The following is a 17103-nucleotide window of genomic DNA, read 5'->3' as shown; positions in this document are numbered from 1 at the left end:
GGTATACCGGGGATATTGGTGGTGGGGAATGTGCACTGGTGGAAAGATGAGTGTTTGATCATTCTGTGATTGTAACCCAAACATGAAAGCTTATAACTATCTCACGTTGATTAAATAAAATTTAAAAACAAAAAACTTTCTTGCTTCACAAAAAAATAAATAAAATTCTCTGGATCTATTAATTTTTCCCATGAGTTTATATGCTTGCCCATTACTACAAATCTTGGATCTCTTGAACTTCTAAAATAGGGTACAATTTATGAACAAATTATGAACAATCTTGGGTCTCTTGAACTCCTAAAATAGGGTACAATATTGTAGGATAAGATAATGTACTATTTGTTTAAGCTATTTTCAAAATGTCATGGAAGAAAGAAAACCAGTTAGAGCCACATTTGGCCCCCAGGGTTGTGAGTATATAGTTTTTTTTTTAAAAAAATCCACAATTATTCTTAAAAGTAAAGTGTTTTTTTAATAAATTACCTGAATAAGAATTTTTTTCTAAAGTAGAACTAGAGTGATAGTACAGTAGATAGAGTGTTCGCTTGCACATGGATGACCCAGGTTCGATTCCTGGCATCCCATATGGTCCCATGAGTACTGCCAGATGTTATTTCTGAGTGCAATGTCCAGAGTAACCTCTGAACATGGTCAGGTATAGCCCCCAAAACAAAAACAAATAAAGGACCCTGTTAACATAACCATCTATCTTCACTCCCATTCCTTCCCATTCCAGTCATAGCATGATGTTCTCGAGGGTGGCACTGAAGAGTTTTGGTGAAATGGCATCACCCTGCCGAACCCCTCTCTTGACATCAATGATTACTTCTTTGTAGAATGGTGAGATCCTGGTAGTGAATCCGTAATACAGCTCACGGAGGATCTTGATGTATTGAAAATTGAACTCCCGAGAAACCTCAAAGAGCTTGGATATCGTGTGGATATGGTCGATGGTGCTGAATACTTTGCGGAACCCAGCTTGCTCGCATGGCTGTCCTTCATCTAGTGTTCTGCCAATCCTATTTAGAATGACTCGAGTGAACAACTTGTAGATGACAGACAATAGGCAGATCGGGCGATAGGTGCCAATGTCGTGGTTGTCTCCCTTCTTGTATAGTAGTACAGTCCTGCTGGTTTTCCATTGGGACGGAACCTTGCATTCAGACAGGTAGTGTGTGAAGAGCCGAGCCAGTGTATTGATGAGTACTGACGGCAGGTTCTTCAGGTGTTCAGGTCTGACCTTGTCTGGGCCAGTAGCTGTTCGTTTCTTTACTGACGAAATGGCGTGTCGGATTTCGGAAGGGAGAACATTAGGAACGACATATCCATCCTGTGGAATTTGGTATGTCGGCAAGTGGACATGGCTATCGAAGAGATTTGAGTAGAAGTCATGGATAATCTCCATTGCCATTCTGGAGGATGTGATAGATCCATCAGGATGTCGGAGGGCAGATATCTTGGTCTTGTAGTTGGCGAAGGACAGGCGGGCGTTACGATAGATGGTCGGCAACTACACCACCTCCACTTTGCTGATGACATTCTTTTAATAACACCAAACATCAGCCAAGCGGCACAAATGCTGGCCGACTTCGACCATGAGTGTGGAAAGGTCGGACTGCAGCTGAATCTTACGAAGACAATGTTTATGAGAAATAGCCTGGTTCCTGACGCCCCATTCACTCTCAACGGAATGACCATCTCCGAATGCAACAGCTATGTGTACCTAGGTCGAGAAGTCAACATGACAAATGACCTGGCACCGAGGTGCACAGGAGGAAGAGAGCAGCTTGGAACGCCTTCGAGAGCATCGAAGAAATAGCTAAGAGGACGAAGAACCTCCAGCTCCGGGCACATCTCTTTGATTCCACTGTTCTTCCTGCATTAACATATGCCTCAGAGACCTGGGCCCTATGCAAACAGGATGAGAATGCTATTCGGGTCTCCCAAAGAGGAATTGAAAGAGCTATGCTTGGAATATCACGTTTCACTCAAATGAGAGAAAGAATCAGGAGTTCCGACATCCGTCGACGATCAAGAATCAGGGATGCTATCTCGTTTGCCAAGGTGTCAAAAATCAGATGGGCTGGTCACATAATGAGATTTAAAGATGACCACTGGACTAGAGCTGTTACCGAATGGATTCCAAGGAATGTCAAAACACGGCATGGTCGCCCGCCTACCAGATAGTCAGACATCTTCGTCAAGACCCTGAATGATCGGTTTGAGGATCTTCATGTTCCTGGAGCGAACAGATGCCATTGGGCTACACTAACACGCGATAGGGACAAATGGAGATGTTACTGGCGCCCGCTCAAGCAAATCGACGATTAACGGGAAGTCACGTAATCAAGTGATCAAGTTAACATAACATCAACACCAATAAAACAGCTAGAAATAAATGTAATGGGTTTATTGCTTAAAGGAGGCAAAAATATCTCTACCCTTTAAAAGCATATAACAGTAAAGTAAATTAATACCTAAGGAATACTGAAAAGCTACACAATCACACATTGCTTGAAGATGTTTGAGTTGAATGGCTGGAGCGATAGCACAGCAGGTAGGGCATTTGCCTTGAATGCAGCTGACTCAGGTTCAATTCCTCCACCCCTCTCAGAGAGCCCGGCAATCTACCGAGAGTATCCCGTACGCACGGCAGAGCCTGGCAAGCTCCCCATGGCATATTCGATATGCCAAAAACAGAAACAAGAAGTCTCACAATGGAGATGTTACTGGTGCCCGCACGACCAAATCGATAAACAATGGGGAGGACAGTGACAGTGACAGCTGAGTTGAACAGCTGTATTGAATAAACAACAGTGGGTCCAAGAGGTTATGCCTTATAAGGGATGGTAGTTAAGTATTAGGCTATATTATTAGGTTTGCAAAATTACTATGACATTTTTCCAATTAAAAAATAGTCTTAACATATTTCTCAAAACTCGGGAGGCCAAAAGTCGGTAGGGCATTTGCCCTACTGAATTACATGCTTTATACAAGAAACACAGTGTATTAGGATGTACAGTGAATGTAAAGTGATGGGGAAAAGGTATACTCTACAACCTTTAATCTAAAGAAAGTACAAGTTGCTATATCAGATAAGAAAGATTTCCATAAAAGAAAGCTGGAAGGAACAGAGAGCATTATATAATAATAAAAGGAGAAAATCAGACATCTTATATACATATACATCAAATAACAGGCAAAATGTGAAGCAATAAATGAAAAGATTGAAAGTAGAATTAAACCAACAATTATAGCTAGACACAACACCCTCCTTTCTCAACAAGTGACTAAACAAGTAAGTAGATAATCATCAAGGACACGAATTTCTCAATACTATCAACCAACAGGAGTAAGTTCACATGTAAGAACCACTCTACTGAAAATCAGCAGAACATACATCTTTAGTAGACAATCTCAAAAGTATTTGAAAATTATACATTTCTATCACTGTAATTACTTCAGCAAACCTGGTCCCCCTCATTTCAAAATATATATCTTTTCAGATGTATATTTCAGAATATATATATTTTCAAGTGACCACAGATATATAATAAGACAGAAGTTCCTAACATACAACATATAAACAAACCTCAACAAATTTAAAGGAGTTGAAATCTCATATAGAATTTATATTCTGATAACATAAAAACAAGTACAAATCAATACAATATAACAGGAAAATCTACAACACTTGGTGTAAAAGACAGAATATATATATAATTTTAGTCACACAGAAAATCTCAAGCAATATTAAAATAACATAACAAATAAAAAGAAAAACATATCAAAATTTGTAGGATATAGCTAAATCAACAATAAAGGGGAAACTGACAGTATGCTTACATTAGAAAACATCTAAAAATTCTAAGCTCTTTACCTTTTGTTGATGTGATACATTACATCTCTTTTGATTAATGTATGTTTAACCATCCTTGAATTCATGAAATAAGTCAAATTTGATCATGATATATAATCCTTTACGTATACTGTTAAATTCAGATAGTTAAAAATATGTGTTGGCCACCACAGAGACTGGCCCACATCCAAAAGAACAAAAGCAACCGGTGCTGGTGCGGAGGTGGCAAGAAAGGGACCCTCCTTCACTGCTGGTGGGAATGCTAACTGGTTCAGCCCTTTTGGAAAACAGTATGGACGATTCTCAAAAAATTAGAAATTGAGCTCCCATTTGACCCAGCAATACCACTCTTGGGAATATACCCCAGAGAGCCAAAAAAGTATAGTCAAAGTGACGTCTGCACTTGTTTGTTCATTGCAGTACTGCTTACAATAGCCAGAATCTGGAAAAAACCTGAGTGCCCGAGAACAGATGACTGGTTAAAGAAACTTTGGTACATCTACACAATGGAGTACTATGTAGCTGTTAGAAAAGATGAAGTCATGAAATTTACATACAAATGGTATGTAAAGGTGACTAAGCGAAATGAGTCAGAAAGAGAGGGACAGACATAGAAAGATTGCATTCCAGATCAAAACCACAATGAGATACCATCTCACACCTCAGAGACTGGCCCACATTCAAAAGAACAAAAGCAACCGGTGCTGGCGTGGATGTGGCGAGAAAGGGACACTCCTTCACTGTTGGTGGGAATGCCGACTAGTTCAGCCCTTTTGGAAAACAGTATGGACGTTTCTCAAAAAATTAGAAATTGAGCTCCCATTTGACCCAGCAATACCACTCCTGGGAATATATCTCAGAGAGGCAAAACTGTATAGTCGAAGTGACATCTGCACTTGTTTGTTCATTGCAGCACTCTTTACAATAGCCAGAAACTGGAAGAAACCTGAGTGCCCAAGAACAGATGACTAGTTAAAGAAACTTTGGTACATCTACACAATGGAATACTATGTAGCTGTTAGAAAAGATGAAGTCATGAAATTTACATACAAGTGGTACAATATGGAAAGTATCATGCTAAACGAAATGAGTCAGAAAGAGAGGGATAGACATAGAAAGATTACATTCATCTGGGGGATATAAAATAACAAAATATGAGATTAATACCCAAGAATAGCTGAGATCAACACCAGGAGGATTACTCCATAGCTTAGAGGCCAGCCGGATATTCTAGGGGAAAGGGCAGCTCAGATAGAGAAGGGAGCACCAAATAAAGGGTGTTTGGAGGATCCTCCCAGGAGGGGAGATGCATGTTGAAAGTAGACTATGAACTGAACATGTTTGCCGCTCAATGCCTCTTTTGCAGACCACAACACCCAAAAGGAGAGAGAGAACAAAAGAGAATGCCCTGCCACAGAGGCAGGGTGGGATGGGGGGGGGATGGAGTGGGAGGGATATTATTCATGGTGGTGGAAAATGGGTACTGGTGGAGGGATGGGTATTTGATCATGGTATAACCGAAACCCAAGCACAAAATTTGTAAATCTACAACTGTACCTCATGGTGTTTCACTAATAAAAAAAATGAAAGATTGCATTCATCTGGGGAACATAAAGTAACAAAATAGGAGACTAACACCCAAGAATAGCCGAGATAAGTACCAGCAGGTTTACTCCATGGCTAAGAGCCAGCCACACATGCTAGGGGAAAAGGCAGCACAGATAGAGAAGGGTGCATCAAATAAAGGGTGTTGGGAGGATCCTCCCAGGATGGGAGAAGCATGCTGAAAGTAGTCTATAGACCGAACATGATTGCCACTCAATGCCTCTTTTGCAAACCACAGCACCCAAAAGGAGAGAGAGAACAAAAGGGAATGCCCTGCCACAGAGGCAGGGTGGGACGGGGGGGGGGGCGGGGGGGTTGGGGGGTGGAAGGGATACTGGGATTCGTGGTGGTGGAAAATGGGCACTGGTGGAGGGATGGGTACGTGATCATTGTATAATTAAAACCCAAGCACAAAAATAAGTCTACAACAGTACCTCATGATGTTTCACTAATAAAATTTTTTTAAAAAATGTGTTGGCATCACAGAGATGCCTCCGGACCCCACACCAGGCTGTCTCATCAAGGGAAACCTGGAGGTGGGTGGGTGAGTTCCACTCCCCGCCCCAACAGAGCATTGGCAACGAAAAACCTTCAGAACTCATTCTCTGCCATGCTCACAGCCAATCTTCGCAGACTTGACGAGCATCATCCATGAGTGAATCTGCTGAAAAACCCAAATATGCGGGATTTGTGGCTGAAATTTCCAGGCTCACCCAGAGTGGGTAATAGGCAACCTCCCTCATCTCCCTGTTTCCAATAACAGTCACATCCACGAACTGCCTCTGGTGCCATATAAGCTCCTTAATGACCATGATCCAGAGATTCACAAATCTCTCGGAAGAGAGCAACACACCACAATGATGCCTCCGGACCCCAAAGTCACCATCCAGTTAAAAAATTAAATTAACCTCAATTATATAGGTAAAGGTAAAGGCCCTCCCGTTGATCGTCGATTTGCTCGAGCGGGCCCAGTAACGTCTCCATTGGAGACTTTGTTGTTACTGTGTCTGGCATATCCAATACTCTCGGTAGCTTGCCGGGCTCTCCGAGAGGGGCGGAGGAATCGAACTCGGGTCGGCCATGTTGGCCGCTTGTAAGGCGAACGCCCTACCCGCTGTGCTATCGCTCCAGCCCATTATATAACCATAGTTAAAATTTTAGAATTCCTGGAGCGCATACACTACACCACTGATATACCAAGAGTAGTGCACCACATTTGATGGGGTATAAAGTACAAAACAACCAATCTCAGGGAGAAAAAGAAAACATATATATATATATATGTAATTTTCAGTTTTAGTGATGCCTCTGCTATTTATTTTTCTCATAAGAACTGTAAGAATTTCAGTTTCTTCAAAATTTGTGCAGGAGCTTGAGAATGAAAGATAGTAATCATCTAATTTATCAAGAGAAGCAGATAAAGCTTTTGCCAAGATAAAACAATCCTTGGGGCCCCAGCAAAAGTACAGCAGGTAGAGTGTTTGCCTTGCACATGGCCGACACATCTTCGATCCCCAGTATCCCATGTGGTCCCCAGGGTGATCCCTAAGTGCAGAGCCAAGAATAACCCCTGAGCATCAATGGGTGTGTCCCAAAAAGCAAAAAAAAAGAAAACTAAACAACCATTTATGAGATTAAGTACTTTCAACAGGAGCTGGAGAGAGAATACAGGAGTTAAGGTATTCAAGGTATAAGGCCTTGAATGTTTGATCTCTAGCATTTCATATCATCACCAGAGAACCACCATAAGTAACCCCTAAGCACCTGTAGGTAGCCCCAAAGCCCTTCCAAAAAAACTATCAACAAAAAGATGAGAAAAGGAACTTTATTAGTAAACAAACCACAAACACAACTAACATACACGTGAAATTATACTCAATAGTAAAAAACCAAGAGCTTCTCCTCTAAAGTCAGGCACAAGACACTCTCACTATTATTATTCAATATAGTATTGGATCACCCTTGGTTCCAGAATTTAGAGAAGAGAAGGAAAGAAATAGAGTGAAGGGGAACAGGAGAAGAGATAGATGAAAAGCAACAGGGGCAGGGAGCATGAAGATTCAGGTACATAGGTGATGTTAAGGAATAAAGAGCTAAATATCCAAACCAGAGTCAATAACACTAAAATCACAAGATCCAAACTTCAATAACCAAGTTTAAAAGGTGCCTATCAAAATGGCAGACTGGGTTTGTGGGGATGTGGGGTAGGAGAGGGAACCTGGGAATACTAGTCGGGATAAGTTGACATTGGTGAGGGGCTTGGTGATAGAACACTATGTCAAAAAACCAACCATGAATAACTTTGTAATTCACACTGCTTTAATAAAATAAAATTGGGGGGAAATAATTTCAAACTATAACAACTTGGCAATAAGAACAAATATAATATATTCAAGCTGTAAAAGAAGTTAAACTATCACTATTCACATAGAAAACTCAAAAGACTCAACAGAAAGCTGTTAAAAACAACAAATACAACAAGGTAGTACATAGTCAAAGTACAAAAATCTGTTGCACTCCTGTTTGTAAACAATGAAAGAAAACAAAAAAAAATATTTCAATTACAACAGAGAGACAAAAATCAAGTACCTAGGAATCAATTTAACAAAGGAGCTAGGGACTTAAACACTGAAAATGCAACAATATTAAAAGAAATATAACACAAGAAAATGGGAAAATATTTCATGTTCACAGACTGGAAGAATTAACATTATTAAAATGGCCATTGTGTGACCAGAGAGATAGTACAGAGTTTAAGATGCTTGCCTTGCCTTGCCTGTAGCCAATGCTAGTTCAATTCCTGGAATCACATATGATCCTCCTGCAAGCACCACCAGGAGTCACCTCTGGGCATGGCTGGGTGTGACCTCAAACTAAAAATATATATATATGTATATATATGTATATATATATACTCACACACATATATATGTACACACACCACACACATAAACACATACATAATATTATACATGTAGCACTACAGCACTGTCCTCCCATTGTTCATTGATTTGCTCAAACAGGCACCAGTAACATCTCCATTGTGAGACTTCTTGTTACTGTTTTTGGCATATCGAATACGCCACGAGGAGCTTGCCAGGCTCTGCCATGTGGGCGGGATAGATTATACACGTACATATATAAAATGACCATCCTACCAAAAGCATTATAGTGAAGGACATAGAAGCAATGCTGCTAAAATCTATATGGAATGAAAATAAATCCCCGAAATAGCCAGAGCAATCCTTAGAACAAAAGAAGATGATAATATCTTCTTTTTGGGAGGCATCATATTCCCCAACTTAAATTCTATTTTAGAGCTGGAAAGAGAATACAGTGGGTAAGGCACTTTACTCCTGAATACAGAGCCTAGAATAGCTCCCTAGCACTGAACCCTAAACACCCGCAAATTAAAATTTATTTTTTAAATTTTTAAAACACCAACAACAAAATGACAAAGACCCCATCAAAAAGTGTGAGAAAGGGGCCAGAGATAGCACAGGAGGCAGGGCACGTGCCTTGCATACAGGTGACCCACATTCAATCCCTTGTACCCTATATGGTAACCTCACCAGAAGTGATCTCTGAGCAGAGCCAGGAGTAAGCCCTGAGCTCTGCCAGGTGTGGCCCCAAAACAAACAAAAAGTGCAGGAAAGAGTTGAACAGTCACTTCTCCAGGGGCATACATCTGGACAATAGGCAGATGAAAAATATATGCTTATCTAGGGCCAGAAAGATAGTACAAAAGATAAGTCACTTGCCTTGAATGTGGTCAACCTGGGTTCAATCTCCGGCATCCCATATGGTCCCCTGAGCACAGCTAGGAATAATTCCTGAGTGCAGAGTCAGGAGTACCCCTGAGCATCTCTGACTGGGACCCCAAAAGCAAAAAAGCAATGCTGATCTTTGCTGATTATGATGCTATAATCAAATGAGCATCATAATTCTCATAATCACTGATTATGACATCACACCAATGAGAATGGCTTATATCAAAAGGCCAGAAACATCGAAAACTATTAGGGACATAGAAATAAGGAACCATCATTCACTGTTGATTGGAATATAGACTGGTTTAGTGTATATAGCAAACAGTAGCACTGCACTGTAGCACTGTCCTCCCGTTGTTCATTGATTTGCTCAAGTGGGCACCAGTAACATCTCACAACAAATTGTGAGACTTGTTACTGTTTCTGGCATATTGAATATGTCATGTGTACCTTGCCAGACTTTGCCGTGCAGGCGAGATACTCTTGGTAGCTTGCCAGGCTCTCCTAGAGGGGCAGAGGAATCGAACCTGGGTTGGCCATGTTGGCCACGTGCAAGGCAAACACCTTACCCACTGTGCTTGCACTATCGCTCCAGTCCTAGCAAACAGTATGAAATGCAAATATTATTATATCCACATAGATAGGTAAAGGTAAAGGCCCTCCCGTTGATCGTCGATTTGCTCGAGCGGGCCCAGTAACGTCTCCATTGGAAACTTTGTTGTTACTGTGTTTGGCATATTGAATACTCTCGGCAGCTTGCCGGGCTCTCCACATAGAAAACAAGCAAATTTCCTGCTTTAAGTAGTTTGGGAAGTTTTCTCAAAACTCATATTCTTTATATTTCAGCAAGAAATGTGTGAGGGGCTGGAGCGATAGCACAGCGGGTAGGGTGCATTTGCCTTGCACACAGCCGACCCAGGTTCGATTCCCAGCATCCCATATGGTCCCCCGAGCACCGCCAGGAGTAATTCCTGAGTGCATGAGCCAGGAATAACCCCTGTGCATCGCCGGGTGTGACCCAAAGAGCAAAAAAAAAAAAAAAAAAAAAAAAAAAAAAAAAAAAGAAATGTGTGAAATAAGATCAATTCCAAACTAAAATGAAGAATTTGTTTCTTTATACCAATCTCCTCTTAGTTCTCTTATTTTCCCTTACTTCCTTCCTTTCCTATGAATAATGTACAATAAAGACTTTGATGTTCGTGCTCAAAAAACATTCAAAATAATGAGAACTGATTCACAGAACTGAGTTGGTCTGGGGGGTTAGAGGGAGGGCCAATGGAGTCCTTGGGGTACTGATGTGGGTACACAGGTGATAGAATTTTGAACATAAGAAAATATTATTAAAACAAGGTGTGGCCCACCCTCCCCCACCAAAAAAATATTGGTAACATTCACTACCAGGGAGAAAGTTCACAGAATAGTACGAAGACAGCTTTGCATTGGGATGCCATGGTTGTATCCCCAAGCACCACTGGGAGCAATGCCCAAGCATCAACTCCCAAGCCTCCAAGCACCAGTCAGAATTTAAATCCAGCTCTGAAACCAGTGCCATATCCTCTAGAGTTTATAGTCCAGAGCGGAACCACATTCTAAAGTACGTGCCAACCAACATTTCTTCTATACATAGAAAATCTGTAAAGGGGTAGAGTTTTTATGAAAGCCCCTGTCATCAGTAAATGCCTAACACCTAACTTCCTTCATCAGCATATCACAATGACTCTCAAATGTTAAAGTGCTTCAGAATCACCTGATTGTTAAAAACTACTGGGTCCAAGGTCAAAAATGTGTCTTTAAAAAATTCAGAGTTAATGAACCATGCCTTGAAAACAACAGTGTAAGTAATGGTATGTTAGTTTGTCCATTCCCCGGTATCAGAAGCTATCACACTCTAGAGAAGGAAAAGAAAGTTAGATGGCCTAATGCTCTAAACTGATCATTCTCAAGGGTAATTCTCCATTCACCTATTGAATCAGAAATCTTCTAGACAGGCCTACCTATCATGTGTTTTAACAGATCTTCCAAATTGTTCTGATGCAGTGCTAAAGTAGATTAAAAATACTGTATAAATTAAAATGTTTCTGAAAGGCAGGGGGTGGGGGATGGGGTGGGGGGTAGCAGGAGGGATAATGGGAACGTTGGTGGTGGAAAATGGGCTCTGGTGGAGGGATAGGTACTCGACCATTGTATGACTGAAACATAATCACAAAAGTGTGTAAGTCTGTAATTGTATCTCATGATGTTTCATTAAAAAAATTTTAAACGTTTCTGAAAAAAGCCCCTTAGAGTAGGGGAAATCGAACTAAATCATATTCCCTCTATTCTGAGATCCTGGAATCGGTGGAGCCAGATAATTCTAAATTCAAATAAAGATTCAGAGTCACTTACCCTCTGTGTATTCCAGATGCTAACCTAAAATGAAATAGTAGCCTTCCCTGCTATGATTTTCCCTGAAAGTAACTTGCCATCACTAATCCCTAAAATTACTTTAAAATATGGAAGTCATCAGAGCCTATGGAAGCCATCAAGAGAAGTTAACAGAGATTTAAATCATCTATAAGTATTTGTGGGCTTAAATATCTCTGCAACTTTTTTACTGTGGAGAGTCCACAATATGTAGTATTTTTCTTCATTGTGGGGTGTGGGGAGGAGTAAGTTTTGGTCAGACTTGGCAGCCTTGGGAACTGCTTCAGGATCAGACTGAGGTTTCGGGGACTGGAGAGACAGTACTCTCCAGAGCTCGCCTTGCATGTGGTTGACCGGGTTTGATACCTATCGTCCCATATGATCTCCTGAGCCTACCAGGAGTGATCTTTGAAATTTGAGTGCAGAGTTAGGAGTAATCCCTGGGCACCAATTGGGGTAGCCCCCAAACAAAACAGAACACTGAGGTTTCCATGTGCAAAACAAATGCCTTGATGCCTTTACTATGTCTCTGGCCCCTGTAGTAATTTTCAATTGTCCTTACATATAAACTGAAATGGAGCACTGCGAACCTAGCCTTATGCACTGAGTATATAAGAGCAGTCACTTAGCAATCAAAGATCTGATTCTGAACTGGCTTTTTTGTTTTCTAGCATTCCAGAAAGAGAAACATTAGAAGAGATTAAAAACTTGGTTGCTCATGGGGAAAAAATAGAGTTATTTTTTTTTTCAGTTTGTAGGGCCTTGCTGACCCTGCCAACCCAGATTCGATTCGTTCGCCCCTCTCAGAGAGCCCGGCAAGCTACCAAGAGTTATCTTGCCCACACAGCAAAGCCTGGCAAGCTACCTGTGACATATTTGATATGCCAAACTGCCAAACACAGTACCAAGTGTCACAATGGAGACATTACTGTGACCGCTCAAGCAAATCAATGAAGAACGGGAGGACAGTGACAGTGACAGATACAGAGAAACACAGGATTCTCATAGAAATGTGATTAGTATGGAGACTGGTCCAAATTCTCAATTTTATTTTGGTTTTTGGACTACACCCAGTGGTACTCAGGGCTTACTCCTCACAATGAATTCAGAGATCACTCCTGGCTAGGATTATGAAACCATATGTGGTGCCAGGGATCGAACTCAGGTAGGTCACATGCAAGGCAAGCTGTACTATCTCTCATGCCTGTAAATTTTAAATTCTTGAGAGCCTCAGTGGTATTTCTTATAAATTTCAAGTGTCAGTGCAAAAGTTCACCACAATTTTTTTAAAGCAAAACCTATACATTTCTAATCATTATCCAGCTATGGAAGGAAAGAGCCAAATATAACACATAAATGATGGGATATCAGAAATCAGATTCAGATGAATATTTAAGGAATTGATAAAATAGTCACATTATAATGTTTAAGTAGGATTAGAAGTCATTTTATAAGACATTACTTATGACAAAATCCTATGCAATTAAAATGCATACTCACATTCTATGCTAAATGGGGGGATAATGAAAGGAAGTATTTAATAGCAAATTGTGCTGGAGAGTAGAAAAATAAGTAATTTTTATTTTCATCATTATTCTTTTTTCTGTATTTCCTACAATGAGCATACTCAGGTACTTAATTAGGAAAATGTAAAACATTTAAAGAGGAAATATCTAATTTTGAGGTTTGGATGTAGATTAAAAGAACAATTTATGCAAATTCCCTATCATGGGGTCTAGAATTCAGCATTCAGGAAGCATTTATTCCTGTGGAAATTTCCCAAATTCATTCCTGCTTCCAATTCTCTGGATCATGGGGAAGAGTTAATTTTTCAGGTTTGAACTTACACAAACCTACATGCTTCCCATAGGATCCATAGCAAAGGTCATAGTTGGTTTTTTATGTGTGTTTTCTTTTGAGAGGACTCAATCATCTCTTCTTTCTATAATGTACTCAGCAACTACTATACATTTAACAACTGAACTAGGTTCTGGAAATTAAAATAAAGAGAAAGATGACATCTCAACACTCAAATAAGTAGCTCTGGCTAGTGAAAGCTACAAACACCTAAATGATATGATGGAAGAATTACTATCAATAAGAATGTATAGAAACTATAATTGGATCCAGAGGAAGGAGGCCTTTTACAGAGGAGGTAACCTGTGAGATGTGAAAGGGACAACATTAATGAAAGAGCATATGCAAAGACAAAGAGGCATAAAGGAGAGTAAATTTTCCCAGAACTATAGACTAGTTTAGTCTTGCTGGGGTATAAAGAACAAGAGAGGAGGAGTGGTGGGAAATGAGACCGAATCAGTAGATGACAAAAGTCTTGTCTATCACACAAAGAAAACCGGATTTTATTATGTAGGGGAATCACCAAAAGAATTTTAAGCAGAGGAGTGACTTGATCAGCACTAACAAATATACCAGGAACCCTGAAAGACATCTTACTTTAAGAGGAACGGGAAAAGCACCTCCCTATAGGTCTATCCTCTTTCAAATAACACGAGGCAGTAAACAGAACACTGCACCAACCACATATTAAATATTCACTAGAAATAAGCTGAATCTGAATTTGGATGTACTACATAGAGCAGTCCCCTTAGTGAACAGAATTATAGCAGCACTAAAACCTCCACTTTAGTCTTGGGTACGATAATAGTAACAGCTCCTTAGAAAGGACTAATGACAGCTAAAAATTCTAAAATATAACATGCCAACAGAAGCAGAGCATCATATACTATTTTGTTATACTCCAGTTAACAAATCCCTCTCGTGATTTTTGTTCCAAAACTTGGCTTTAAGTCATAATAATGGATAATACTACAATTTTATTCCACACTCTAACTTGTCTGTAATCCTGGGTGACAGGTATGGGGAATTCATTAGTTGTTGTACTCCAACTATTTTACCCAATGTCTCTTGCGCTTAATTCAACTTAGTTGAACCATTCTTCAGATAAATACCATATAAATACTTCGTAAATCACAGTAAATTTAAAAATTAAATTTAAAAGGTACTGTACAAATAATACGATTGCATTTCTGCTTCCATTTACTGAGTGCATGAGAATGCTTTCAACAATCAGAAAGGAAGTATTAGATGTATGAGCGCTAGAGAGACAAAGCAACTTGCCCAAGGTCCCTCTGATAGTAAGTTGCAAAACCACAGCTCATGTATCTTAAAAATGCAGTAGTGGGTGGGAGAGATAGTTCAGCGGGTAAGGTGCTTGCCTTGTAATGAGGCTGTCCCAGGTTGGAGCACCACCAAGAATAATTCCTGAGTGCAGAGAGAGGAGAAACCCCGAAGCACCACCAATTATGACCCAAAAACAAACCCCAAAATGCTATAGTATCTCCCCTATAGAAAAATAAAATTGGCAGAATTTAAAAAGTCACTTTATTTATGGCTGGAAAAAAGGTTAAAATTTTCCCCAAAAAGAAATACATAAGGTCTACAAAGATTAAAGAACCTAGCGGTGAGAAGTGGGTTGAAATTCATTCTCAGAAAGAGAACCTAAAACAGTTGAGTTAAGGTGAAGGTCCCAGGGAATACCTGGCCACTGCACCCTATCCAGTCTGGTATGATTCTCTTACCTGCCATGAAACCAGTCTTGGCACATGTCACACTCGATCATGAAACGTGTCACATCATACGGGAGACGGCAGAGGCAGTACACTGGCACTGAGGCCATCTTCGCCCGGTCTTTCGGCGTTCTGCTACCAGCCAGTGTCCAGGTCAACAGAAGCTGGGAGCGGCACGCGACGAAGGCTAGGCACAAACAACACTTTTCACCTAGTGAATGAAATCCCCCAGCGTACCAAACCCTCTGCATTAATGCGGAGATAACGCTCTGGGATGCAACACAGCTGGTGAGGCGGTAGGGGGCAATCGTAGAAAGTCCACCGGCTTTCAGAATTTCTTTAACAAATAAAGAAAGGCGCTCTGCTGCGAAGGCGGTTTTTTCTTGCTTGCTTGCTTGCTTGCTTGCTTGCTTGCTTGTTTGGCTTGCTTGCTTGCTTGCTTTCTATCTTTCTTTTTATCTCCCTACCTCCTTTGGCCCCCAGTAAGTGAGAACTTCAGCTGGGTTTCAGGGGACAATCTGACGCCTTCTCAGAAAGAATCTTGAGTTCTAGACGGCGTCCTCTCCTACCTCACAATCTTACTCCCAGAGCTTTAATTATGACGCTAGTCATGCTTTAAGAACTGAGGTGAAGGACCTCAGAAAAAAATACCCTACTCTCACCCCTCAAACAAGGGCCACAAGGGAGAGACACAGAAACAGAAAGAGAGACACACACACAGTGGAGGAGAGAGGAGGAGAGAGGGAGAAAAGGAGGGAGGGAGAGAAGGAGGGAAGGAGAGAGGGAGGGAAGGAAAGAGGGAGAGAGAGAGAGAGAGGGAGGGAGGGAGAGAGAGAAAGGAGAGAGAAGAGTGAGATTGATGGGATCCCTGCAAGTCGACTCAGATGACTTGAAAATTATCTCAATGCCTTCAGTAACACGGCAGACACGACGAAGCGCCCAACTCAAAACGCAGTTCTGGGGTCGCGTTCTCAGAGTTTAAATGATGTTTTTCCTCGCTCAAAAAATCATTCACTCTAGCATTTCCAGCCCTCACTAGTCTGTGGTCTTATTCCCCCACCCCCACTACAACTGAAATCAATGCAAATTTCAAAACTGATCAGCTCGTCCTCTACTTCAAAAATGACAAATGTTCTCGTCACACCTCCAAAATTAAAAAAGGATCTCTTTGAACCCCCTTAAACGGTCTAGAATTTCTTTGCGTTATGGCAACTATATAAGAATTTTTCGCCACCGCTCGGTCAAGACATACATGCCCTCACAGCCCCTCAAAGTAACGAGAAAGCCCCTACCCCCGCCCCCGACCTCCCAAACTGACAGGATGCCCATCACTAATCCTTAAACTGTCAAGTATAATCATTACAGTCCCCCGAAACTTAATCTCTTCACGCCTCCCAAACTGACAGGAACCTTCTCACGCCCCAAACCTGACAAGAATGTCTTCCGTCCCGAGCCCCACGGAAACCTCTTCGACTGCTAAGCTGCAAGGATTCTTCAGACCAATGGAGCTCGGTCCCACCGAGGCGCCGGCGGCCCGGTTCGCTCCAGAGCGACTCTGGGCTTAGTTCAGCTGAGGCTCGGACGGCAGTTCCGGGCACCACCGGCGACGCGCGCGCCGAATTCTGGGATCTTCACGGCTGTGCCGCGAACCTTACTCGCCTTCCCCACTAGCCACCCGCTGGGTGGTGAGGCCCCGCTCGCCCGGCGATGTTTCTGGGCAGCTTTACCCGGAGCTCTGCCCCGGCCCGGCTGTTAAGGCCTACCGGTAACCTTGACTCGGGCCTAGTCCCGCGGCATCACCGGGCAACGGGCAAGCGGCGTCCTCGCTGGGTCCGTAAGAGAGTCTTGAGTAAAGCAACGAAGAATGTAATGACCCTGC

At 41.5% G+C, this 17103-nt stretch overlaps 1 protein-coding gene across 5 annotated transcripts in view; it reads right to left on the bottom strand.

Moving 5' to 3' along the window:
• The window catches only part of PHF8 (PHD finger protein 8), a 166738-nt gene extending 150042 nt beyond the window's left edge, over positions 1 to 16696 (bottom strand). The window contains exons 1-2 of one of the 5 annotated variants that reach the window (XM_056130102.1): positions 16635 to 16696; positions 15237 to 15411 (exon numbers count right to left, since the gene is read on the bottom strand). In XM_056130102.1, the coding sequence (XP_055986077.1) occupies positions 15237 to 15334 (98 nt within the window). In that variant the 5' untranslated portion in view covers positions 15335 to 15411; positions 16635 to 16696. Of the gene's footprint in view, positions 1 to 15236; positions 15601 to 16634 lie in introns of those variants that run through there. The other 4 variants (XM_056130103.1, XM_056130104.1, XM_056130105.1 and 1 more) reach the window with 4 other exon arrangements.
• Between the last annotated feature and the right edge of the window lie 407 nt (positions 16697 to 17103).

The sequence above is a fragment of the Sorex fumeus genome, unplaced genomic scaffold (assembly GCF_029834395.1).
Source record: "Sorex fumeus unplaced genomic scaffold, SorFum_2.1 ptg000073l, whole genome shotgun sequence".
In the NCBI taxonomy this organism is placed as follows: domain Eukaryota; kingdom Metazoa; phylum Chordata; class Mammalia; order Eulipotyphla; family Soricidae; genus Sorex; species Sorex fumeus.
The sequence above is the reverse complement of the archived record's forward strand: the minus strand, read 5'-3'. Positions and strand labels throughout refer to the sequence as shown.